At 40.0% G+C, this 26,149-nt stretch overlaps 1 protein-coding gene across 1 annotated transcript in view; it reads left to right on the forward strand.

The window, feature by feature from the left end:
* The first annotated feature begins 2,544 nt into the window (after positions 1 to 2,544).
* The window catches only part of LOC131230847 (transmembrane emp24 domain-containing protein p24beta2-like), a 32,625-nt gene continuing 9,020 nt past the window's right edge, over positions 2,545 to 26,149 (forward strand). Inside the window, exons 1-4 of the mRNA XM_058226861.1 lie at positions 2,545 to 2,743; positions 3,098 to 3,307; positions 21,396 to 21,582; positions 21,662 to 21,769. Of these exons, the coding sequence (XP_058082844.1) occupies positions 3,098 to 3,307; positions 21,396 to 21,582; positions 21,662 to 21,769 (505 nt within the window). The 5' untranslated portion in view covers positions 2,545 to 2,743. The remainder of the gene's footprint in view (positions 2,744 to 3,097; positions 3,308 to 21,395; positions 21,583 to 21,661; positions 21,770 to 26,149) is intronic.

A 26,149-nucleotide genomic window follows, 5' to 3' on the forward strand; every position in this document is an offset into this window, starting at 1 on the left:
AATGCATAAGCATCCCGCCTGGCCTAACCACTGCCGTCAAACGACGTACGACTCGAATTCGTCGAACATATCCATCGTGGCTAAATCATTTCGGCCACCCATCGTAAACCATTACCAATTGCCTGGACTGCATCGTAGCTCTACTCACATTTTAAACAATCGCACTCACATATAGTAATTCAAAACAGCATGTGACAACCAATGTAAATATAAATCTTACTTAAGCATTTAAACAACCACATTATATACATGTTATCACACATAAGCATTTCATCTATAATCAAATAGTAGTAAGATAGGCTTTACACAGGAAACTGTAACTACGTATGAGGGGATCGAAAATCCTATCCCAACACCCTCATTAGATACATTACATCAAGCAATTTCTCATTTAGGCATTTTATCAAACACTTAGACTACACATATTACATACATGTAATATATTAGTTATAACACATATTATAGCAAATCCTTCCATATAGGAGTTGCCATACGTACAACAATCAAGTATTCCCAATCAGAAATCATGGCAAGCACAAATTATAATTCCATACTTATTCAGACATTTCAACAAATACATGGAATGCATTTAAAATCAACATAGTTCACATATATGTGTAATATACAGAAACCCTCGTATCTAACCACGTGTAATAGCAATCAAGCCAGTCATAAATCATTACTGACATTGAAAGCCTTGAAAACCATAACCTAAACATTTATAGTCCGCACCTTTCGCCGGTAGACTCGTAACGAACTTAGGTCGTTCTTTAATTTGTCATCTACGGCACAACGACAACCTAAAGTATGAAATATGTTAGCTAATTCATCATTCACTCTATTTGAAACCCTAAAACAGATTAGGGTTATGTTTTCTTACCTAAAAACAGGATCGGAATCGCCGAAAAAGTAATACAAAAATGGTGGATTAGCACGTGGAGTAATGGGATTGAATCCCAGGAAGAAACGCGACTCTCTCTCTCACTTTCTCTCTCTTTCCTTCTCTTTTCTCTCTTAGAGTTTTACAAATTCGTATGGAATGAGAGAGAGAGAGAGAGGGTTTAAGACCCTTATATAGGCCCATGATTGATGGAAATGGCCCCAGGGCCAAGGTAGCCAAATAGGGACTGTTCCGATCCAACGGAGCACTTCTGAAGGCCCCTTCTTTGCGTGCAGTCGGATTTAAGCTCCCAGACATTGGATCTAAGTCAAGTTAAGTTTTCGGTCGGATCGGATTTACAGATCGACCGTGGTGGACCAGTTTCAGTTCAACGGTCACCGATACTCGATCAGGGCCACAAGTATACTGACATGTGTTGGAAATTTTCTCTGATCCGAGAGTGTAATTGGGTCAGATTCTGACGGTCTGAATCTTTAAATTTGGCCTGCCAGTGAAACAACTCAATTCACTTAAGTCTCGGTTCAGTTTCTAGAGATATTTACGTTTCTCACACCCTTCGCTCTGGGCTCAAGTTGTGCGTTTCTGGATACTATTTGGACTTGATTTCTGAGGTGGTCGTCAAGTCCAGGAATGCGGTCCTAACCGTATGGTTTCGTAGTAATTGGACTTTCGACGCGCGGTCCAGGTCCGATACGGAGTTTCATGATGCTCTCGAGAGCAACTGGGTTTTGAGATGGATCCTAAGTTTCAGGGTAATATAGCGTCAACGGTTCTACTCGTTTTGGGTCTTACAGATCGTATTTAAAGTGATTAGTGCTAATTTCACAGGTAATCTAGTTTAGTATTTAGTTAATTCTTGTCTAATTTCTAAAGGATTTGGTCCTTAGTGATTTCTGCCTGAGGTGATACTCGGGTCTTTGTACGGATTTTTCTGGGACGTTTCAGGGGCAAACTAGAAAATCAGCGGGGCAAACTAGAAAATCATTACACCCACTGTTTCCCGTGCTATGATCCACTTGATCTTTTGATATGCTTCAATTTGAGGCTCAACCCCTTAAAATAGATGGAAAAACGGATGGATGGCATGGATATACTACATACATTCAATGTGGGCCCAACTGAGTTTAAAATATACCTGTGCTGGGCTCCTTACTCTTGCTCAGGTGGTAGACTCTCAGGAGTTTCAACTCCCGGTCAAGGGTTCGAGTACCCATAGGTGGTGAAATTCCACCAGCGTGAGTGTGTGGGGTGTGTGTGCGTGTGTAATTAAAAAGAAATAAATACCTGTGCTGCGTGCTTTCTTCACTGGATCGACCATTTTCAGAAGAAAATAAAATGTTGATAAGGGAGGCCTACAAAAAGGGTTTTTCTGGTCTTTCTGGCCTACAAAAAGGGAAACGCAGTGAGGAAAGGGGGTGAAAGCAATAGCAGTGAAAGCAGAAAGGGAGAGGAAAGGCAAACAGTGGGAATGGGGGAGGAAAAGCCGTTTTCGTGGAAGGGAGGGGTATTTTCGTCCTGTAATTCGTTGTCCGTACGAGGAGGTCTAAGTGCGTATGTTAAGTTTCTACTTAAAAAACCGCTGATAAAAGGTTGGGTCCACAGTCGTAAATTTCTCTTATTATTTTAATGTAGTATGAAGTGTACCAATGAAAACGCTAGAGTCGGCGAGTTCCTTGCTCCAGGAAAGAGAGGATCGCGACTCTGAAATATATTATCTAATCGAAGAAGAAAAAAGGAAAATCGAAGATTTTTTCAAACCTACGGAATTCCGGCCCACAGCTTTCGATTGATTCGTGATTGGCCCACCAAATACTGTCTCCGATCAACCATCCTCTCCTACAGGTACCGGAAATCTGTCTCTCTCTCAATATAAAAGAAAATTCGAAATGAAAGATTTATTTATTTATTTTTATTTATTTATTTATTTTTTTATGCGATTTCGTACTTATTTACGCTGTCGCCGAAATACCCGGAGGTATAGCGAATTTATCGCCGACAACCCATTTTATCGCCCAGTGCCGTTTCGTCCTTGACCTAAACAACTTTTACCAGGATCCGGTGATGATCACCATCAAACATATTTTCTTATTGGTGGTCAATTTTTGTCTTCTCACCAACCCTTGCTTTTTGCTTTTTCTTTTTAATGTGGATATTTGTATAATCTGCATCTAATTTCTGTTTATTGCAATTGTACAGATGGACTTTTGCATTTCGAAATCCATTCTTATTGTTTTACTAGGCCTTGTATACAGTCTGGGGCCAGCTATTGGGATTAGATTTGTGATTGATAGGGAAGAATGCTTTTCTCACTCAGTTCCATATCAAGGGGATACTGTTCACGTGTCATTTGTTGTGATCAAATCTGATACGCTATGGCATTATGGGGATGATGGGGTGGACCTTGTGGTAAGTTTCATACACTGGAAGGAAATATGATTTCCAGGAGCTTATTGTGAGTTCTAGTTTATGTATATAAAAATACATTTGGCTCAATTGTTTTTTAAGTTCCTTGCCTGTCTTTTTTTTTTTTTCCTTTTCTTTTTCTTTTTAAGTTCATGTTCTGGCTAACCCCAGGTAGTTCGGATAAGGCTTTGATGATGATGATGATATTCGGACTAGCATTGTTTCAATTTGAATTATGCAAGATTTTTTTTCTCAGATAAGATTAAAAGAAAAACACCTAGTTTTTCCTTATGAGAGTCTTATGTAAATGGTGAAAGTGTTTGTGCTTCAAAATATGAGTCCAACCTGCACTTACATAAAGCAACAACTTTTCTCTGTCAATTTTTCTAAAGCAACTTTTGTCTATTGTATTTGAATAATCTTTTCAGTAACCGTGTTTTAGATTGGAAGAAGACTCGCTTCTGAATTTTTTGTTGTAAAAATTTGAGAGGAGTGAGTTTTATGTTAATAATTTAAAATTTCACTTGACGCTGCCCAACATGCTGTTTTTGTTGGCTTTAGAGGTCGAGAGAGTAGATTATTGATGCACAAGGGAAATGACAAGGGACAATGCTTATACATGTTTTTTGTAGTGGATCAAACAAATAGACAAAACGAAACATGCATATAATTTTAACCGATGAATATAAAGGTGGTCTTGCAATAAATGATGAGGGCATCTGATACCCATCCATACAAAGGTCTTAAAGAATAGCTTGTTAGCTGATAATTTGTTACTCTCAAGTCGCACTAGAAAATGTTACGGGAGCCATAGGGAGGATGAAGCATTAACTAAAGAAATTATTTCAGAAGCAGATCTTCCCAATAAGTGTTGCACATTTGAATAGTTTGGTGCATTTACGAACCACACTATTGAATGCAATATGGAATACATACTCATCGTCACAAATATACCTTGCAGGTGTTAGGGAATCCCAAGTGTAGGACTGCGCTGTAGTTGATCGAACCCAAGGGTTGACAACCCCAAGTGCAGGGCTACGATGTACTTTTACTTGGTGAGATCGAGATCGAATCTTCAAGGAGAATGGTGAGAACATAGAGAGAACTAATCTAAAGCTAATGGTTGGTTTGGGTTTTTAATCCAACGAAGTAAAAAAGAGTTTTAAAAAAATAATAAAAAGACCAAGGATCGAGGAATCCACTTATAGCAATCACAATATCTTCTTTACTGATTCAACTCTTATAACTCAATTGGAATTGAAGTCCTATCCTATCAAATCGGAAGATAAAAAAGTTAAACTAATCATAAACACCGATAGAACATGAATTCAATCAAATGATTCTCTCACGAAGCACTCAGATCTCAATCGCAGGGAATTAAAGGCATCTAAAACACCCTTATGCGACAATAGATCAATCAATTATACAAATTGAATCCTTCTTTAAATCAAGGCTAAACAATTGTTAAATCAAAGCATTTATTGTACTCGTAATGCACAACAAATACATAAATAAACAACTCAATGACTTTAAAGTAAAATCCAAATCCATTTAATCTACTATCATAATGCAAACCATTGTTTAAACTAAATACTATAATTAACTATAAGCTTCATCCCTTAGCCTTAGTTAAGAGATTAGCCTAACATGACTAATATCCAAGAACAAAAACAAAAGAAAGACATACGAGAATTGAGAAGTCTAAGAAGAAGAATGGCCTTGTAGAAGCTCTGCTGCCGCCTGGTCTGTCCTAAGCCCTAATCCCTCTTTTGAATAGCCTAAAATACCCATTTAAATATGAAAAATTTGTACCGACTTGGAACCGACTTTAGATTTCCGCACTTTTATTATGCTTCGGTTGTATCGACGACAACCTTCGGTTGCACCAAAGTTGCACCGGGTCCAGTTGAAGTTTCCCTTGGCTGCAGTTGAATTTCATCAAAAATCTGTTTGAAGCCTCTCCTCCATTAGGTCGCACCAAACTCTCATTCGGTGGCACCGAACATGACTTTGGTCACACCTAAGTGTCGAATCGAATTACATCTGGAAATCACAATTTCTCGCTGGATTGTTCTTGGCACATTTGGTTGGACCGAACTTACCTCAGGTGGGACCGAATAGTCTGTTAATTATGTTATTGTACTTTTGTGAATTTTCAGTCTTTTTCCTACCTTTGGTACTTGGTTTTCTTGGATCTTTGGCACTTGAAATATTCAATAATGTCTTCAAAATTTCCTATTATTCATTGATCATTGTTTGATATTTAAATCCTCATTTTAAGCACATATTCATCTTTAGGTCTAAAATTACCTCGCATGCAGAAAACATATATAATTAGATCGATTAAACACTTAAATATTAGGAAAGCTAGCGTAATTGAGAGGATAAATATGTAATATTTAGACTTTATCAGTAGTATAATTACTCGGGAGTCCGAGGTCGATCTATAGGTAATGTGAGAACACAACTAAAGCTAGTGTAAAGTAAGGTTAAGATATGAGAAATCCAACGAATTGAGGTAGGGTAAAAACACTAATTAAAACGTAACTAAGGATCCAAGAATCTACTTCTATCTATCACAATGTCTAATTCATTGATTCATCTTCTATAACTCAACTGGAACCAAATTACAATTCGTTCTAATAAGAAGATCAAATAGTTAAATCAATCACAAACATCCAACAATATATGATCTTAATTGAACGATTCTCTCATGAAGCACTCAAACATTAATCGCGGGGAATTCAATCATCTATTGTGCCCAAAGTCTACAATAGATCAATGAGTTTTATAGATTGATTCTTTCTCTAATCAAGCATTGTAATTGCACTTCCAAGCATCCAATGTACCTGGAGTCGACAATGGATCAAAGATGAAACAACACAAAAGTTTTAAAGTGAATTCAAATATATTGCAATTAAAAAATCATCATTCAATCCAAAGTATGAATCAATAAACTAAAACATCATAATTAACTAGAAAACTTTGCTCCTTAGACTTAGCTAAGTACTCATAGCTATCTCTAAAACAGAAAAACTACAAAGAAAAAGAAGAAAAGAAGAACTAAAAGAATTCCCTTGCGCTCTCTCTCTCTCTCTCTCTCCTGCTTGAATCTCCTAAAAATGAGTCTAAAACCCTTTAAATAGCCTTTAAAACTGACTTTGCACTTCAAAATAGCCTTCAAAATTAGAAATAAGTTCGGCACTTTTGCAATTTCCCGCAAAATCGTCAATCAAAACACTCGATTGATCGAGAGGCATCGAGGAATCCTCGATCGATCGAGCTAAGTCTGTTGATCGATCGAACATGCACAAAAAGTCCAGCCAGTGAGTAATCTATAAAATTCAGGTGATTCTCGCTTGATCGAGCCTTGGTTGTTGATTGATCGAGCTATGGTTGTCGATCGATCGAAGGTCACAAAAATTGTCCAGCAAGATTGTGGGGTCATTTCTTGCATTTTCTGGATTCTGACTTTTCTGGCCCTGCATTTATGGACTTTGAATTTTCTGGCCTTGAAATTTCAGGATTCCTTTTTCCTTGGTTTCGTCACTTGTTTTCAAGTATCGTTCGACTTCCACTTAATCTCCTTTGGTCCACAACCTCGAATATGCTTGATTATCATCCCTTAAGCTCTCACAAATCTTCAATCACTCCACTCCTTAGTCCTTTGGGCTTTAATTCATTACTTTAAGCTTGTATTTGACTTAGACTTTGAAATCTATCTACAAGATTAAAAAACACATTCAATAAGACACTTTAACTAATTTGCATGGGAAAGCATTGTGAAATAGGGGATAAATATGCAATATTTAGGCCTCAACAATAGGCTCCTTGAATTAACTGTCCAACTCCCCAAAACTTCACAAGTCAAGTTGATGGGTTTACTCCCCATAGCAAGGAGTAGGTTGAATCATTTGAATGACTTGGTTGACTCTTGTTACTCGGGGTTGAGCCTGTAGCTGACGCTTTTGAGGTCTTGGGTTGATCTCAACTTGGTTAAAAGAAGAGACTTTTGTGAATTCACCGATTCAAAAATGCTTTTTTACTTTAGACAATTCACAGGTTCCATAGGTTGTATTTTCACTTTTCGCCAATCATAGAATGTATTTCGGTGATGATTCTTGGAATTCCACCCCTTTTTTTCCACCAAACTCTAGACCTAGAAAACGTTGAAATTGAGGAAACGAGGAAAAGCAACACGCTTTTTATTGTTATTTATTTTGAAGATCTTTTTTTTTTTCCATGGAAAACTAAAAAGTGAGGAAAGGAGGCACTCACACTCACTTCCCTATATGTTAATTAACTAATTTTCATGACTCTAGGTTAGGTCCATTTAAGTATGGGCCAAATCGAGCTCATTTAACAACTAGGTCAGGGTCGGGTTATCTTTGATAGGACCCAGACCTGACTCATTTAGTAACTCAACCTGAAATTTTGGACCCAAACCCACTTATCATTGGGTTAGGTCTCCATTGAGTAGATCTCACCCATTTGAACCCTTGCGAACATTTACAGAAATAAAAGCAGACATTTTCCCGTGCTTTTTTTTTTGGCCATACGACTTTTCACTAACTATATTCTAAGCTAAATATTTACTTGTCCATGTTAAGAGAGCCTTAGAAGCTGGTTGAAATGTTGGTTAGGGAAAGGGAGGTATTCTTAGATCATATTTTGCATTGATGTTTGTTTTTTCTTGAATAAAAATTATCATTCTCTAAAAGAGGGGCCCTAAATGAAGGGAATAGAGGGTTACTTAATCAGGAATTGCAAGTCAAGTAGCGAAGTGATTTTATTAGAAAAGAAAACTATTGGATTCTTTGGCCTAAATGTCCATAGTGAGAAATATCTCTTGTATTTGAAATTACACTGATATTCTTTTACGACATTTTATTTTTAAATTTTATAATCAGGGAACATTTTGCCATGTTCAAAATTTTTTGGTACAATGGTAATATTGCAATAATATCTCAGTATTTCCCTAAATTTCCCTTTAGCAATTAGAAAAGCCGATTTCCTGAGCATCATCTTGCTAAATCCCAATCCCCTTGTTACCTCTCATAATCTTCATCTCTATATTTTTTGACCATTTTTTGGTTTTTCTTTATTTTTTACTTTATTTTTTTTTTTTTCCTTTAATTATTTTTTAGTTTCCATTAGATCTTGAATATGGACCAAGAAACCCAAAAAATTGAAAATATTGTCAAGAAAGAGTTCACAAGCAACGATGGCCAATAAGCATAGACTCCCTTTAAAGTGAGATGAATCTCTCCAATGTTGTCAATTTTATCATGAATGATTGGTGTTTGAACTCCTTGGAACAACTAACACCTGAGATATCCAAATAGCTACTGGCCTAGGGTTGTCCATGCTTTCGTAAAGACTAGCGAGAACTTGTTTCCAGAGGAGCATCAACCACTCCATTTATGAAGCCATATAAGATATTTTGACCATTGCTAACCATCTCATACAACTAATGAGTGAATTAAATACAATTTTCCACCTTTCCAAAAGTCGAGTCTAGATGTTTCCTGACCACAAAGTGGATGCTTTCTTCTTTCATGTCCACGTTTCCTATTTTGGCCCATCGTTCTTGGTACACAACTTATTTGAAGCATAGCCACTGCACTAATTAAATGTTCCGAGACTTATCTTCCTTAGGTGGATCATCATCATCTTCATCTTCATCTAAGCCTTAGCTAGTTGTAGTTGGCTAGCTTCCGTAGGTGGATGCTCCTCAATATTTGCTAAAAAGCTTTTATGAATGTGCTAAATGAACTGTTTTTGCCGTTGAAATTCCCACTTCCAGAGCGATCCTGTTATTAGGCCTTGACTTTGCAAAATGTTCTCATTGCCAGTGTTTGAAATATCGGTATCGCACAATGTATCGCACCCTTGGGATACAGATACATATCGGTTATCGCATGGGATATATCGTTTGTATTGCATAGTTTATCGCACTTTTTGGGAAACATGGGGAAACATTGGGAAAATGGTTGAATTTTTTAATGAAACTTTGGGGATTGTTAAAAAGGCCCTTAATATACACTTTTAAATCATAACATCTCAAAAAAAAGATGCACATAATAAATTTCCTTTGTATAGGGTCCTAAGCTATGCGATGTTTAACTGAAAGGACCGCAGTAATGTTTTTGGGTTAATTGGCATCACAAACATGAACCCAATAATGCAGACTATTAGCGTGTGACCCCATTCTCTTCCAATGCTTTAGACTGTGCCATCAACGTTGATGCTTTAAAGAGGAATTATATGGTGTGTGAATGCCTCATTACAGATGATAAGCTGTTAATTTTGACATCTTAGGCCCATAGTTTTCCTAATCCGGAAGATGTGATGACAGTTGCATCCCACCATGAATGGATGTTGCCTAAAAATCTACTAAACTGAAAGGCCCAGCAACCAACATTGGGACATTTTTCAGTTGAATGTGGGCCATTGTTAATATTTATATTTTTAACTGCTTCTATGTAGGCCACAAATTATAAGATGAAGATTATCCTATCAAGGAAATTTTTTTGGTCACGGTCTATCTATGGTGGGAGTAACATGCCAATCGTCTAGATTTATGGACCTCACTTGTCAGAGCTGAAATCTTGCGTATACAGGGATTGAGTGACATTTAATTCCACTATAGTCAAATTTTATTAAATGTCTGTTGTCCTTTCTATGGATGCACTCACATTAGTGTGGCATTTTTTGGGCCCCACCATAATGTATTTGTTTCATTCATTCCGTTCATCCATTTCTACGGATCATTTTAGGGATTGATGCAAAAAATCATAGGGATATAAGTCGTGGGTGGACCACACCAAAGGAAAACAATAATGATTGGATATCCACCATTAAAATCCTCCTAAGGCCCACTGTACTATTTATTTGACATCCAATCTGTTGATTGGGTCCTAAAGACCCAGATGAAGGGAAAAAATAAATATCAGGTTGATCCAAAGCTTTTATGGCTCCCACAACGTTTTTAATGGTCAACGTTCATTCAACACTGTTTCCTGTAATCTGGTCCACTTGAGTTGTGGATATGGTTCAATTTTGGGCTCAACATTTAAAATGATCAGTAAAAACGGATGGAAGGCATGGATAAACCACATGTAATCATGGTGGAAATCAGTAGAGTTTACTCTGAAAGATAAGAGCGTACTGAGTACGCAATCACGTATGAAGCCGTCACAGACGGGGGCACGACATCACCAAGTTACATGGGTCCCACCATGATGTATTTTTTCTATCTACACCGTCCATACATTTGAAGAGTTCATTTTATAGCATGAGCCAAAAAATGGGTCAGATCCAGAGCTCGAGTGGACCCCACCATAGAAAACTGTGGAGAAAGGTTTCAACGGTGGAAATAAGTATCACCACTGTTTCCTGTGGTATGATCTTAGATTTTTATAAAATTTGGGATCAACCCTTAAATTATATGGGAAAACGGATGGATGGCGTGGATGGACCACATACATTAAAGGTGGGCCCAAGTGAATTTACTGAGTACGATAAGAGCATACTGACTAAACGCACCACGACAAGCCATCCGCGGACGCGGAATGGGCACTGTGTATTGAGTAAACTGTGGGGCCCACTGTCATTCACGCATTTTATCAAATCCGTCCATCCGTTTTATCATATAATTTCAGGGCTTTAAACGAAAAATTAATCATATCCAAAGCTCAAGTGGACCACATCACCTGAAACAGTTTGAATTGAAGTCTACCGTTGAAAAGTTCTTGGGGCCCACAGAAGTTTTAGATCAAGATGATATTTGTTTTTTCCATTCATCCATGTCTTTGTGATATTATGAACAGTTTGGATGACAAATAACATCATTGGGGGCCTTATAAATATTTCAACGGTGGAAATCCATACTTCCACTGTTTCCTTTGGTACGGTCTACTTGAGATTTTGATATACTTTATTTTTGGGCTCAACCCCTAAAATGATATGGAAAAACGGATGGACGGCGTGGATGAACTAAAAAACCGCACAATGGGCCCTATAGAGTTTACTCAGTACGATAAGAGCACACGGAGTAACTCAGTATGCAATCCTTTTTCCCCATCCGCGCCGCGCCCCTTTCACTTTCCCTCTCCATTTTCACAACCATCCACGCAGTCCGATCCGGGTCTTTCACGCACGCAAGCTCTCGTCCCCTCAAATCTCGTTCCAAAAGGAACGGTTCGTCGATCCGGCCTGATTCTTCGCTGGAATCTCCGAGAAAGAGGGAAGTTGAAGAAAATGGCAAGAAAATCCTACTTACCTGTCAAGTGGCCCACCTCCGATCACCGCTGCAGCCAGGTACGCTCCGATTTTTTCTTCTTTTTTCCTAATGGAGAGGAAATCTTGCCATATCGTCGATATATCTTGCGATATCGACGATATATCGGCCGATATTGGGATTTTGGATTTTTTGGTATCTTCCGGTGGTTATCGGGGGTGTATCGTCTCACAGTGGTGCGATACCGATAATATCGGTCGATATATTGGCCGATAGTATCGATATTTCGAACACTGCTCATTGCTAGTGTTTACCGTATCGGTATCGCGTTGCGTATTGCACCATTAGGATACGGATGCGTATCGGATATCGCATGGGATATATCGTTTGTATTAGATCGGGTAATGTATTGAACTTTTTGGGAAACATTGGGAAATTGGTTGAATTTTTCAATGAAACTCCTGGTATTGTCTAAAAAGACCTTAATATACGCTTTCAAATCATAACATCACAAAAAAGTGCACATAATAGGTTTCCTAAGTTATGTGTTGTCTCATTGAATTAATGCAACTATATTCAAAGTGAATACATAACAATTATAGATGTAAGAAGAGATTTATGAAAACGCAACCAATACAGTAAAAGCTAAAAGAAAAAGTTGAAATTGAGAAATATGCCTATGACTGATGTGTCTGACCGTGGCTCAGACCCACATAGAGTTGCGCGGCGGCTCTCGTAATCATCATCTTCATCTCGATGGGGTTGGGAATAGTACTGCTACTTCACAAATTGACATTGGTAGGTCATAGAGAATGGTATCGGTTAAGATACTCTCTGACATAACGCTAGTACTCATCTCCAAACTGAATCAGTACACCCATCCATGGATACTACATAATCATCACAGTTTGTGGCTAATATGGATCTGGGGTGGGCATAGATGTAGCTCCTGGGTATTCATACTGCTACCCATATCTATGTAGAAGTGAACTCTTGACCGTAGTCGAAAAACGATGTGCCGTAAGTGCAAGAGTCGCTTGTCGCATATCTACCAAGTCTGTATCCATATCCATATTGTGACATAGAACTCTAGTTACTCTTCTATGTCCGTGATCCATATGCATACTGTGCATGGAACTCGAGCTTCTCTACCTCATTTGTGATTTAGATCTAGAGCTAAAGCTAACCAGCCTCCCACGAATGTGTGTCTAATAATTGCTCCTCTAATTTTGTTAACTTCTGGGTCTCCTTCTTCTTCAGTAGCTTATGTGTGTATGCTTTATTAATGACAAGTTGGGGCTGTGGTTCATCTGGATGAGAAATGTGGTTAATTTTCTGAGTGGCATGATCAAAATCTCCCTCCTTAGTGGATGGGCTAAGAGGCCTTTAAGATTGACTACTAGGATGAGACTTGCTGTCGCTGCAACCATTCTCGTCGCCACCATTACTATCATCGCTACCGTCATTGGAGTCACCCTCACCCTCACCCTCACCATCATTGGCGTCATTACCATCACTGGACCCACCACCCGCATCAATCTCTGTCTTGGTGTCAGATAACATCTTGCCGCCATGTGTCCTGCGTGATAATGACTACTGCGGGCTGGCCTTTGGACTCCTCGTCAATGGATCAAAAGTTTCATTAGGAGATCTCTACTGCTTCACATGAGCGTCAACATCAATCCTCAGTGACACTACCTTCGCCGCTACATGCGGCTCTAGTGACCCATCGGAAGTATCCAAGTCATCTGACCTAATCCACTGATAAAGTGAGTCATCCTTTTGAGCATATGCATGCTATTCGATCGTCAGTTGTAGCTTCATGTTATAGTGACAGTATACTAACTTTTAAAGCCTCTTGTACTCTAGTCTGTTGCGCTTATTCGTATGAATGAGGGGGAATGTGCTCAAATTCCTTTCACAGGGTGAGGAGGACACACGAGTACAGAGATAGCCAGTCACTGCAAAACCTCGCAATCATTCCCGTACATGGCCCACCATTCGCCTGCGAAATAGAAATATTTTCATTAGTTTCACATTTACTAAAATAATATGAAAACTAACTTTAAGTTCTATGAGGTAACTAATGTAGTAACTCACATGCCAGTATATGACTCCTCGACCTCACTGCGGCCTCGCACCCAAACATTCTAACAATGTCGCGGAATCTAACAATCTGTTGATGGCATATAACAATAAAGGTAAGTATGGACTAGTTAAGATGAAGATATGGAGAAGGTAATTGCGGAACATTTACTTCATTATCAAATATGCCTTTTCCCGGCCAGTGGGGGAATAACTTATTATACACCTCATGTACAATCCTCTTCAATGAATTGTCTAAATAGAGTCTCCAACTGGAATGGTATTTGAAATTTAGTAAGTACATTGAAACCTAATATGATGCAAATATTTACACATCAACAATAAAATAGCCATACGTGCTATGTGAAGAATGAACAAAATATTGAAGCATATACGAAAATAAATAAATAATTTAACTAACCAGTCTGATCAATTATTACATGCACCCACTTATATGTCTTGGGAGTTTTAGCTTGGATGACGTCTTTCATTAGTTGTATAGATGCATGCAACGATCTCATCGATGGATGTCTTGTTATCAACCATCCTAAAAATAACATAAATGGGCTCCAGAATAGCCACCACATCGCGCACGCACTCCCAAAATGCGTTTCTCAACATAAGCTTCTCAATTTACTAGGCTACTATCTTCCCACTCTGATCCTAATTTGTGTATTCTTGAGAGCTTAAAAGCTCTCGTAATCCCCTACTTGTGTTTGAGGAGGCTATTTAAGGTGACATAACTTGTGGCAAACCGCGTCGCCCCAGGGCGTACTATCCTCACCACACCCTCGCCCATCTTGGATAATAACCATGTGTAGTTGTATATAAATGTTATAATAAGTTGTGCGTTAGTAATAATGGCCTTCATTGATGGCCTATCCCCGATCGCCTCCAGCATGAGATCGATGCAATGGGCTACCAGGGAGTCCAATACATATGATACTTGTTCATTATACCCTTTCACACCTTTACAAATGCACTCCCGTTGCCTGTAACAAACTGCATGATGTTCTTCTTTCCAACATCTTCCATGATATCGTGCATTAGTTTGTAAATGTAATATGCATTTTTAATTTTATTGCCGGTATCTACGGACTTTAGGAACTTTGTTTGTCCCTTGCAGCAGACCATAAATTTTATGACCGACATCCTTGTCGGTCTAGTCCAACTGTTAGATGATGGTGCAATTGTACATTTATCATGGCTGCCTATATCATTGTGTGCCGTAAAGGCCATTACATAAAGGAAACAATGGCAACCATTACACGTTATAGGGTTTGAAGGCCGTAATAGCCGTCACGGAAAAAATGACTCATAAAGGCTGTTACAACCCCCATAACAACCCGTTACGCCTCCTGTAAAGGCTGTAATAACCTCGTAACGTTCCATTGTGGGGTTGATATAGGTTGTTTGGATTCTTTTCAAAAAAAAAAAAAAAGACACTGTAATGACCGTTACTGTTACAGAATACCTTGGCCCATATCCATTCACATAACTCTTCATCTCCGTGTACTCATCATTTAAATACTTCCCCATTATCTCATGGGGTGTGGGCGGTACCACACCCTTATCCTCATGCTAGACTTTGCTTATCATACTCTTATAGTGCGGGCTTGCTACGACATTTGCAGGGATTTGATCATAGATTAAAAAAACTTTTATAAACTTCCCCACCTTCCTCTTCACATCCCATCCACTAAAATTTCATTTAGTTACTTTTGTGTCACACTGCCTCACTGTACATCCTCACTTCTGAAGGTAGATGTAGTACCTGCATGTTACTGCTGCTGCTGCTGCTATGGTCCATACCCCATAACCCTCCCCTCCTTCGATTTGAAGTGTAAGATTGCAACGAATTTGGGAAATTTCGAATTATTCCCAATTTCTCCCAAATCAGACCTACTCTCAAATCTCAAAATTAGAGTGTATGTGATGATCATTTCATCAAACACTCCTAAATACTATGAAATTGGACTCAATTGACTGCTGCTAAAAGTGAAATTTCGAAAAAAAATTATATTTTAACAATTTCTTTTTTATTATTTTATAAAAAATTATTTTCCAATTTTTCACAAAAACTTTATAAATTAGTAGACCAGGCCTTATACATGTTTGATTTTGTATTTAGAGTGTAAGATTGCAAGCAGATTAGGAGAATTGGGGAGATTTTGAATTTTTCCTAAATCGGGCCACCTACCCTCAAATCTTGAAATCAAAGGTTGAAATCCTTGATTTTCAATGCAAAACATGAAGAATCATGGATTTCTAACATTTTTACTTTGTTTGTGTGATTTAAGCTAAAAGAAATGAATCAAAATGCAAAATACCTCACTGATCGAGAATCAGCCCCAAATCCAATAAAATGTTGAATCCGGTTTGCAATGTCGGTTTTTCTCCCAAATCCTTGCAAAAGATGGACCGAAATCCACCCACATACTGCTTGGAAGAGAAATTTGATGAAAAAGTGAAAAACTGTTTTTTTTTTTTTTGAGAAAACATGGATGGTTCCTGCGTGGTATCGATGATATCTGTCAACATCAACAGGTATCGTTGATACCAAGTATAATGCTGAAGAGAAATTGGACGGTATTTTGCAATATTGGAAAATATTGCCGATATTTTGCGATACACTGCGATACATTGCAATCTATCGAGCAATACTCGGGATTTTTTGTACTCCAGTGACACTCCAGGGATGTTTTGTATCCCCGGAGTGTGATGTTGATAATATTGGCCGATGTTATCGACACTGCAGACATTGCTCGTTGCTAAGTATGGTGAAGGTGATAATGGGTGGGATGTCAAACCTGCTTCTCACTCTATGGGTTCTCATATTTGGAAAGCCGTTTGGGCCCATAGATTCTGTTGCAATGCCTTCCATCTCAGGTTGGGTAATGGAGTGAGGGTGAGGTTTTGGGAGGATGTTGGGCCGTCCCAATTTGCAAGAGATTCAGAAGCCTGTACTCGGTCGTGGATCACAAAGGGGCTGCAATTGACAAATAATTTTCTGGGCTTTGGCACCAGTGGGAGGATATGGGATCGTGAAGTGTATGGGGATTTCTCTGAGAGGTCAATTGCCCTTGATCTGTCTGGTGGGGCCTCAAGTATGTCTACAGCCTTTGTTAGGGGTCAGCTGCCACCATTGAAGGTGAGTGCTTTCACTTGGACAGATTGCTTAGGCGAGATCCTAACTGTCGACATGTTAAAAAGGAGAGCGATGGTAATGCCTAAGAAATATTCAGTGTAATGCATGCGAGGAATCTGCCAACCATCCCTTAATTCATTGTTCATTTGCACAGGAGGTTTGGGCAGGGATTATTTCCAAATACAGTTTGCTGTGGGTTTTCCAGATTCAGTCCTGGAACTTTTGGAGAGTTGGGTGTCTGGTTCTGTGATGGGTACATCACGCGCACACGCGCACTCACGCCGCCCTCCCTACGCACGTACGTACGTAGAAGGAGGACCCCACCATCGATCTGGCTCGATGACGACGTCCAGGGAGGGCCTCCTAGCTAGAAGTCAGGTTTTGGTTCAGAAAAGTGACCCGATAGTCAAGAAAAGCCCACCATGGGATCTCATGATCGTGGCCCACTCGTCGGATTGGTTTTATATTTTAGGTTTTGCTTATTGTTATTATTTAGAACATCGTGAACGCTTTAAATTTCCTTGTTTGGTTTTTATTTTAGTTTACTTCATCGCCAAGTAATAGGTGTCGCACATGGTGCGAGTTTTTGGGTATAGGGTTCTCCCTATAAATAGGCACTCTTTGTAGTTCTTTTCATTCATTGAAGTTAATAAAAAAATTCCTGCTTTATTTTTTTGCTTTCTTTGTGAGTTGTGGAAGAATTCAAAAGTGGGTGCGAAGCCTTCCCTTTTCGAAGGGCTAACTACCGTGGTGCGAAGCCACATCGATCCCAATTCACCCCCATCTTCCATCATCTTTTTTTCCATCTTCCCCCACCATCTGTACTTCGAATTTGTCCTTTTGTTGCATCAGATTTCTTCATTACAGCAGGTTTCCAGATTTCGGCCCGCAGGCGAGCTGAAACTTCGGCGGAGCACCATGCACAAACCGTATATCGGATCGAGCTGAGATTTGGGGGTTTTGGAGTCCATCCCTGGCCGACCAGGGCTAAGGTGACCTTTTTCTGAATAGTGAGCCCCACACACGTGCGGCCGGGATCACACGCACGTCCGTCTGGGCCATTGTTGCTGTCCACACGCGGGATTATCTTTTGGCTCAGGTTTTTATTCTCTTTTATCCTCTCATAGCCGTTTTTCATGAATCCTAACCCTAGATTACATGATCCCTAATTGATTTGCCCCTTTTTATCACCTTAGGGTTCCTTGAATTGAAATTAGGGAATCCCTTGGATTAGAGACTGATTTTTATGCATGAGTAGTTGATTTTATTTTCCTTTGACATCGTTTGGTTTATAATTTTTATTGGTCCAGTCCTAGCCCGTGTCGGCTTGGACCCGCATAGATTCCCCTTTTTTAATTGAATGTTTGGATTTTCATGTGGGACGTGGAATTTGTGTGATTGTTTCTGAATTAGTAGGATCTAAGCCTGAAATCTTGCATATCATATTTAATTTTCCATGTCCTGCATCATTCTACCTTTGGAAGATGGTTGCCGAAGCTACATTATGGTTGATATACATAGAAAGAAATAAAAGGATTTTTGTGGAAAACTATCTCTTGCTCGTGTGGTGATGCTGAAAATCCTTAATATTTAAAGGACATGGTCTAAGGCCAACCCAGCCTTCAAAGGATTCTACTTCTCAATGATGGCCTCCAGCTGGGAGGATATCTTGCTTTGCAGCCGGGTGAATTCCAAGTGTAGCCTGTTTGGAAGCTCCCCCAGCTGTCTATTTCAAGATAAAGTTTGATGGCAGCTCTATGGGCAATCCAGGTTTGGCTGGTGTCAGTGGGATTGTCTGTGATGAATGGGGCACATATTGGGTTGCTTCTTTGGTCTCCTTGGCATCGATAATTCCAACTATCAAGAAGCAGCAGTCCTAGTGCAAGCTATTAAAACTACGATTGAGAATCATTTCCTCCCAACAGTGGTCGAGAGCGACTGTTAGCAATATAATTTTGTGAGCGAAGCCTGGCACGTGTCTGTGGCATGACACATACCTCATTGAAGAATCTCAGGGTCTGTGAAGTGGGCGTGGATCGATTTTTCTCTCATCCCTATAGAGGTGAACGTGGATGCAGATCAGTTTGCGAAATCCAGGATGGTTACGGTCCAGTCTCCAGATCGAGCGAAGGGGATAAGTCTGTCCTTTCTTCTGTTTTGCTCTTGCCCTGTTAGTTTGTTTTGTTTTTCTTCTTATCTCCCTGTCGGTGTTGCCCTTGGGTTGTTATTGTGCTGCTAGTTCATGTGTTCTCCTTGTTTTCCTCTCTCCCAATGAAATGTTGATTATCCATTAAAAAAATCTCACTTTAAAGAAAGTACTGTTTATCATTTCCAGCTACTAGGTGATTGAACTCTTGGACCTTATTTGTAGACATGTAGTACATAAGACAGGTAGCCAAACTTGATTTCTGTAGCATAATCCAACCAGAAGAAACTGGAGTTGGGAGCATATGTCCTTCAAATCTTTCATTATCTTAATTGTTAAGTTATCTTTATGGTTCCTGTAGCATCAAGAGAGCCATGTCAATAGATTTTTTTTTTTTGGAAATATAACACCAATATCATTAACCAGAAAAAGAGAGAGAAACAGGGCGAACATGGGACTGCCCTAAAGTTATTGCAAGACCAAAAAGAATCAAATTTACAATAGAAAAGGAAGCAAAAGTGATGTAAGACATGAAATTTAAATATGATGTGCGAGATTTCAGGCTTAAGATCACGTTACTTCAGAACCAATTACACAAATTCCATATCCCACATGAAAGTCCAAAACATTCAATTAAGGGGAATCTATGCAGGTCTAGGCCTACACATGATAGGGCTGGATCAATAAAAATTATGAACCGAACGATACTCAAAGATAAGAAATAATCATCCACACATGCATAGTAATCAGTCCCTAATCCAAGGGATTCAGAAATTCCAATTCGAGGAACCCTAGGGTAAGAAAAGGGGCATAAAATTGGAGATTTGAGTAATTTAGGGTTAAGTTTAGGGATTTTGGGTGGAAGCGGAGTGAAAGAGAGGAGAGACGAACTAGAGAAGTACCGCACGCGTGAACAACAACAATGGCCCAGACGCACGTGTGTGTGATCCCGGCCGCAAGTGTGTGGGGCCCACTATTCAAAAAAGGCCACCTTGGCCTTGGTCGGTCTGGGATGGACTCCGAAACTCCCAAATCTCAGCTCGATCCGATGTACGGTTTGTGCGTGGTGTTTCGCCGAAGTTTCAGCCCTCCTGTAGGGCCAGATTTTGAAATTCTGCTGTGGGGAGGAGAATTGCTGCAATAGGTGATTGATTCAAAGTGTAGATGATTGGGTGAGATGAGAAGAAGGGATGGTAGAAGATGGGTAGTAGAGATGACGATGGATGGTGGCGAATCGGGATAGATGTGGCTTCGCACCACGATATTTAACCCTTCGATGAAGGGAGGGCTTCGCACCCAATTAGGCTTCACAACTCATAGAGTAGGAAAACGCAGAATTTTTATTAATCTTCAATGAATGAAAAAAGCTACAAGGGGTGCCTATTTATAAGAAAACCCCATATTCCAGAACTCGCGCCATGTGCGCAATCTATTACTTGGCGATGAAGTAAACCAAAATAAAAACTAATCAAAGAAATCTAAAGCGTCCATGATGTTCTAAATAATATTAATAAGCAAAACTTAAAATATGAAATTAATTCGACTAGTGAGCCACGATCATGAGATCCCATGATAGGCTTTTCTTGGCTATCAGGTCTACTCTCTTGAACCAAAACTTCATCTTCTAAGTAGGAGGCCCTCCCTGGACGTCGTCATCGATCCAGATCGACAGTGGGGCCCTCCTTTTGGAGTACGTGCGTAGGGGGCCCGGCGCGTGTGCGCAAGATGTCCCCATCAAAAAGGCTTAAGCAAAGGCCCAAGCAATGACATCTGACTTCTACTCTCTTGAACACCTCATTAGGGGCCCGATGATGATTGTGGAAGCATCTCTCATTCTGCTCAGCCCAAATCAACTATATACATGTCAAGTCAATAAAAATTTTTGAATAAAAAAAATACTTTTTAACTTTTTGATGCAAAACTACGATTTATTGATCCTAAAATGTAATCACTATAGTTGAAAAGGATAGTGCCAGAGCATCAATGTGTGATAAAATAATGGAACAATTGCATTCATGCTGTTTCACAGGTGTTTTTGAGGCATGCAGAATCCAGTTTTCTTTTAGGGGCGAACATCTGTGCACAGTGTGCATTGAGAGCCAGCACACATACTTCTCCAATCGGCCAAAGACAGTAGGCAGGAACTCAACACTTGCAAATGAGACTAAAGTCTTGCTCTCAAAACACATATTGCGATTCCCACTATTTTTGGATAGTTGAAGATGTATCAATTGATTCTTAGCAAACACTCTGTGCACAGTCTTTTCCCTCTCTTTCATGGACCTTATCTTTATCGTTATGTGTCCAACTTTTCTTTATAGTATGCCTGAGTAACCAAGTCCATGAAAATATCTGGTGTTAGTTTATTCATGTCCTTAGAGATGCATTGTGGTGATTTATTTTTTCTCATCTACATTTGTTTGATTTGTACCACCACTGTTTTGATCCCACAATTGTGCAAAATTATTAGGTGAAGGGTCCTACTGGTGAGCAGATTCATGATTCTCGTGACAAGATGAGTGACAAGTTGGAATTTGTAGTTCACAAGAAAGGTCTTCACCGATTCTGTTTCACTAACAAGTCGCCATACCACGAAACTATAGATTTTGATATCCATGTTGGTCATTTTGCGTACTTTGATCAGCATGCCAAAGATGGTAAGCACTCTGTCTTTATGATTTATTTCAATCCCCTTAAATGCAGAACCAGAACCTAACTTTTCTGAAATTTCCCCAGAGCATTTCAACCCTTTATTGGAACAGATTGCAAAGCTGGAAGAGGCTCTATACAATGTGCAATTTGAGCAGCATTGGCTGGAGGCTCAAACTGACCGTCAAGCATTGGGTATGTCTTAAATCCTTAATTCCTTTCTTATGAACAACAGTGGGAACTGAAGTGGTTGACTACTAAGCAAATGCTTGTTTCTAGTTGCTTTTACACTGAATCAGGAAATGCCCATGTTTCCAAAATAGCTTAGGGGCTGTTCCACCCAAACCCTATAAATCGTTGATTGATGCACTAGGTGACAAAGCCAGGCCAAACAATTGTGGGTGCCGCTTGGATGAACCATGGTCCAAATGTCATATTGATTAAAGTTCATAGCTTTTTATGATGCTAGAAAGTGATCGAGAGCAACGTTCTATGAAAATGTCTGTAGATTTTAGTTTCATGGATGACAACTGGAGGAAAAGGCAAATTGCAGGAGGAAAGACTAATTCCCATTCAACTTTGTCATGTAGCTCCCTTAGCTAAATAGCTAAGCCTAAAACAGCTGAATGAGTAGAAAGTGGAGTAATAGAGGGTGAAGATAAGGAAGAACGAAAGGTGGAGGAGGAGGAAAGGAGAAATGAGAGAGAGAGAGAGAGTGTGTGTGTGTGTTAGGGCTTAATGTTGTGTTTTGGCCTCAATGAACTAACATTATCTCCTTAATATTATGCAAATATACATTACACTACAGACCATAGGAAATAATGCCTGTAGACACAAAAGAATACATAAATACATATATTTTTCTACACTCCTCCTCAAGCTGGAGCATGAATGTCAATCATGCCCAGCTTGGAATGAGTTCACTGAAGATGATGGCAACCAATTCCTAAGGTTAAGAAATCAGTTAGTTGACTCTTGGTATTTTTTATAAGACGTGAACCTCCCTTGTGGACACTTTTTTATTTTTTATTTATTTTTAGAGTTAACCAAATTTATTAAGAAGCCGCCAATGTGGAAAGAATACATCAAAAGAAAATGGAAAAGATAAAAAAAACTACAGGCCCAAAAGGGTAATATGATGATGCAAGGATCCAAATCCATCATTCTTGAAGTCCACTCAAGAACCCACACTTGAGCCAAATGGAAAATTCGCTCCATCGACTTGGACTTGTTTTCAAAGCATCTTCTATTCGGCTATTCCTCTCTCCCCAAATTCCCCAAAAGGTGGCCATAGCCACCAAAAGTCACACCGCCTTCCCTTCCGTGCCAACTCCTCCTCCGTCCCACGAGACCGACAAAGATGGAATGGTGGCTGGCATGACCTAATGAACATTGAGAGGAACATGAACGCGCAATGTGGACATCGTCTCTCAAATAAAATGACAATTAGCTTCAATATGTTTTGTACGCTCATAATATACCGGGTTGGAAGAGCGATGAGTTGCAAGCAAGTAATCAAATGAAGGGTCATCGTAAGAGAAACATGAAACAACTAGGAGTAAGTTCATTGAAGATGATGGCGACCAATTCCCAAGGTTAAGAAATCAGTTAGTTGATCTTGGTATTTTTTATAAGACATGTGAACCTCCCTTGTGGACATTGTTTTTTTTTTTTTTTTTTGAGAGAGATTACCAAATTTATTAAGAAGCTGCCAACACGGAAAGAATACAGCAAAAGAAAAGGGAAAAGGAAAAAAAAGAAAGAAAGAAAAAACTACAGGTCCAAAAGGGCAAATGATGATGCAAGGATCCAAATCCATCATTCCCGAAGTCCACTCAAGAACCCACACTTGAGTCCTCGGCTGAACCCCCCTCGGGGGCCCCACTTCACATGGGCCCACATCACATGGGTCTTGCCTCACACAGGCTGCCCACCCCGAGTGTGCCCTCACATCTCACAGGCCACCCTACTCGAGTCCTGTATGAAAATGCCCTTGCATTAATCACCCCTGCTGAGGAGTCTCGAACATGAGACCTCTCGCTCTGATACCACTTTTGACACAGGACAACTAACCATTTGCTCTAAAAGCTCGAACTGATAGAGCATGGCAAATCAATCCCTTTATCTCATAGCCCAGGCCCCACTTCACATGGGCCCACATCACATGGGTCTTGCCTCACATGAGCCACCCGCCTCACACGGGCCACTCACCCTGAGTGTGCCCCCGTATCCCACAGGTCACCCCACTTGAGCCCGGTGTGAAAATGCCCCTATATTAGTGATGAGTTGTGAGCAAGTTATCAAATGAACTGTCATCGGAAGAGGAACATGAACATGCAACAATCTTTTTTAAAAAGGATAAAACGTGCAACTCTGTCAGTAGGGACTTCAATGAAAGTCACAAACACTGTGAGCCATAGCACGATACTCTGCTTCAGCATTGGAACGTGCAACAAGTTAGTTTTTATTTTTCCATGTAACAAGGTTGCTCCCAACCAGTGTACAGTAGCCTATGGTAGACCTATTCTTTTGACAACCAACCCAATTAATGCCCGTATATTCCTCAACAACTAGTTGGGGGTGCTTGGAATAAAGATTACCTCTACCAGGAGACCCTTTTAAATATCTCAGGACCAACATCAAGGTGACTAGAAGGGAGAGCATCAATGAACTAACTAACAATGGAACTGCATACAAGATGTCAGCTCTCATGATTATTAAATATGTAAGTTTACCAACTAGTCGCTGATATAAGCCCACATTGGGCAATGGTTAGTGTCACTTGGCCGAGTTCCCCACATTGGGCAATGGTTACCACTATCTAACTGAAGACAATGATTCTGTTTGATTGGAGTGTCACTTGGCTGAGTTCCCAATTGACCAACATCACGCAATAAGTCCAAGTTATATTCATGCTGAGAGATAAGTATGCTAAAATCTTTCATATCAAACTGCTGACTAAGAAACTGATTCAACTGCTGAATTCCCTCCAAATCATCACCAGTAACAATGTCATCAATATAAACAATGGCAGTTGTGATCCCAATGCTCCATTGAAGAAACAAGGTGTGATCTGCACAACAACGAATGTACACAAACTTTAGCTGCACTTGGGCATTCAAACTAAGCACAAGGACATTGTTTCAGGCCATAGATAGGTTTTTTGAGCCTACACACCGTGCTTGAACCAATAGAGGAACAAAACCTAAGAGGAAGGTTCAAATGCCTTTCTTCTTTTTTATCACCTTGGAGAAATGCATCGTTAACATCAAGTTGATGAAGTGCCTATGAGTTGTTATCGTGCACGCTTACACAGAGACAACATACCTGAATCTAAGAACATTTTCTAAAGGAGTGGCATGTGCTTTTAATGGGTGTTTGTTCGCACTTTGGGGAGCGCGGAATGGGCAATGCTTTGGGAATGAGAATGTGTGTATAGGGGATGTCATGAGTAAAGTTCGGAATTTAGTGTCTAGCTGTAAAGGCCACCGTTGGTGGCTCTCTTTCTTGATTTTGTTGGCTGGGGTTGTATTCTTTGTCCGCTTTTGCGGCTTTTCAATGAAATTGCTGTTCTCTCCAAAAAAAAAACAAACATTATGGATGACCCACATCACGGTGAGCCCACATAATGGTTTGTCCTTGTCAACACAGGGCCCTAATGATGAATGACCCACATCCAAAGTGGGACTCGCATGATGGATGGCCCACATTGAAGGTGTGGTCCACACGATGGGTGGTCCATACCAAAGGTAGGCTCCGCATGAGGGGCAGTGGATATTGAGTCCTTGCCCTTTATTCCAGCTTCCCCACCACCCACTGATAGATAGTCCTTCCCTTCAGTCAAACAACCATTCAAAGTATGCAAAAAATAGAAAGACCAGAACATAATAAGAGGTGCATGAGAATGGCAAGACAATGGCTTAGATGCAAGAGACCACCTTCCAATGTACAAGTAAATGGCAAGACAATGAATGCGATCACATGTAGTTTCATTGCTCAATGAAGGGTGTTTGAAGTGCTCCTTTCATGTTAGGGGGATTTCCTTTTCAAGTTAGTATAAGTGCATGGCACTGGAGTCTGGTCTTTCATGTTTGGGATGGTGTTTATAGCCATGAATTGGCCTTACGTGATGGACAATAACATTGAAGGTGGCCCTCACATAATGGACGGTCCACATCAAAGGTCAGCCCCTAATGATGAATGGCCCATATCCAAGGCGAGCCCCGCATGATGGACGACCCACATCGAAGGTAGGGCCCACATGATGGACAATCCACAACACAGGTGGGCTCTACATGATGGGTAGTGGACATTGAATGTGGGCCCTACATGATGGATGACCCACACCAAGGTGGGCCTCGCATAATGGACAGTCCACATCAAAGGTGCCAATGATGAATGACCCACATCCAAGGTGGCCTCGCATGATAGACGGCCCACATTGAAAGTGGGGTCCACCGATGGATGGTCCACATCAAAGGTGGGCTCTACATGATGGGCAATGGATATTAAAGGTGGGCTCCACATGATGGACAATAACATTGATGGTGGGCTCCACATGAGGACAGTTCACAT

This window comes from Magnolia sinica, chromosome 2 (genome assembly GCF_029962835.1).
Source record: "Magnolia sinica isolate HGM2019 chromosome 2, MsV1, whole genome shotgun sequence".
Lineage (NCBI taxonomy): Eukaryota > Viridiplantae > Streptophyta > Magnoliopsida > Magnoliales > Magnoliaceae > Magnolia > Magnolia sinica.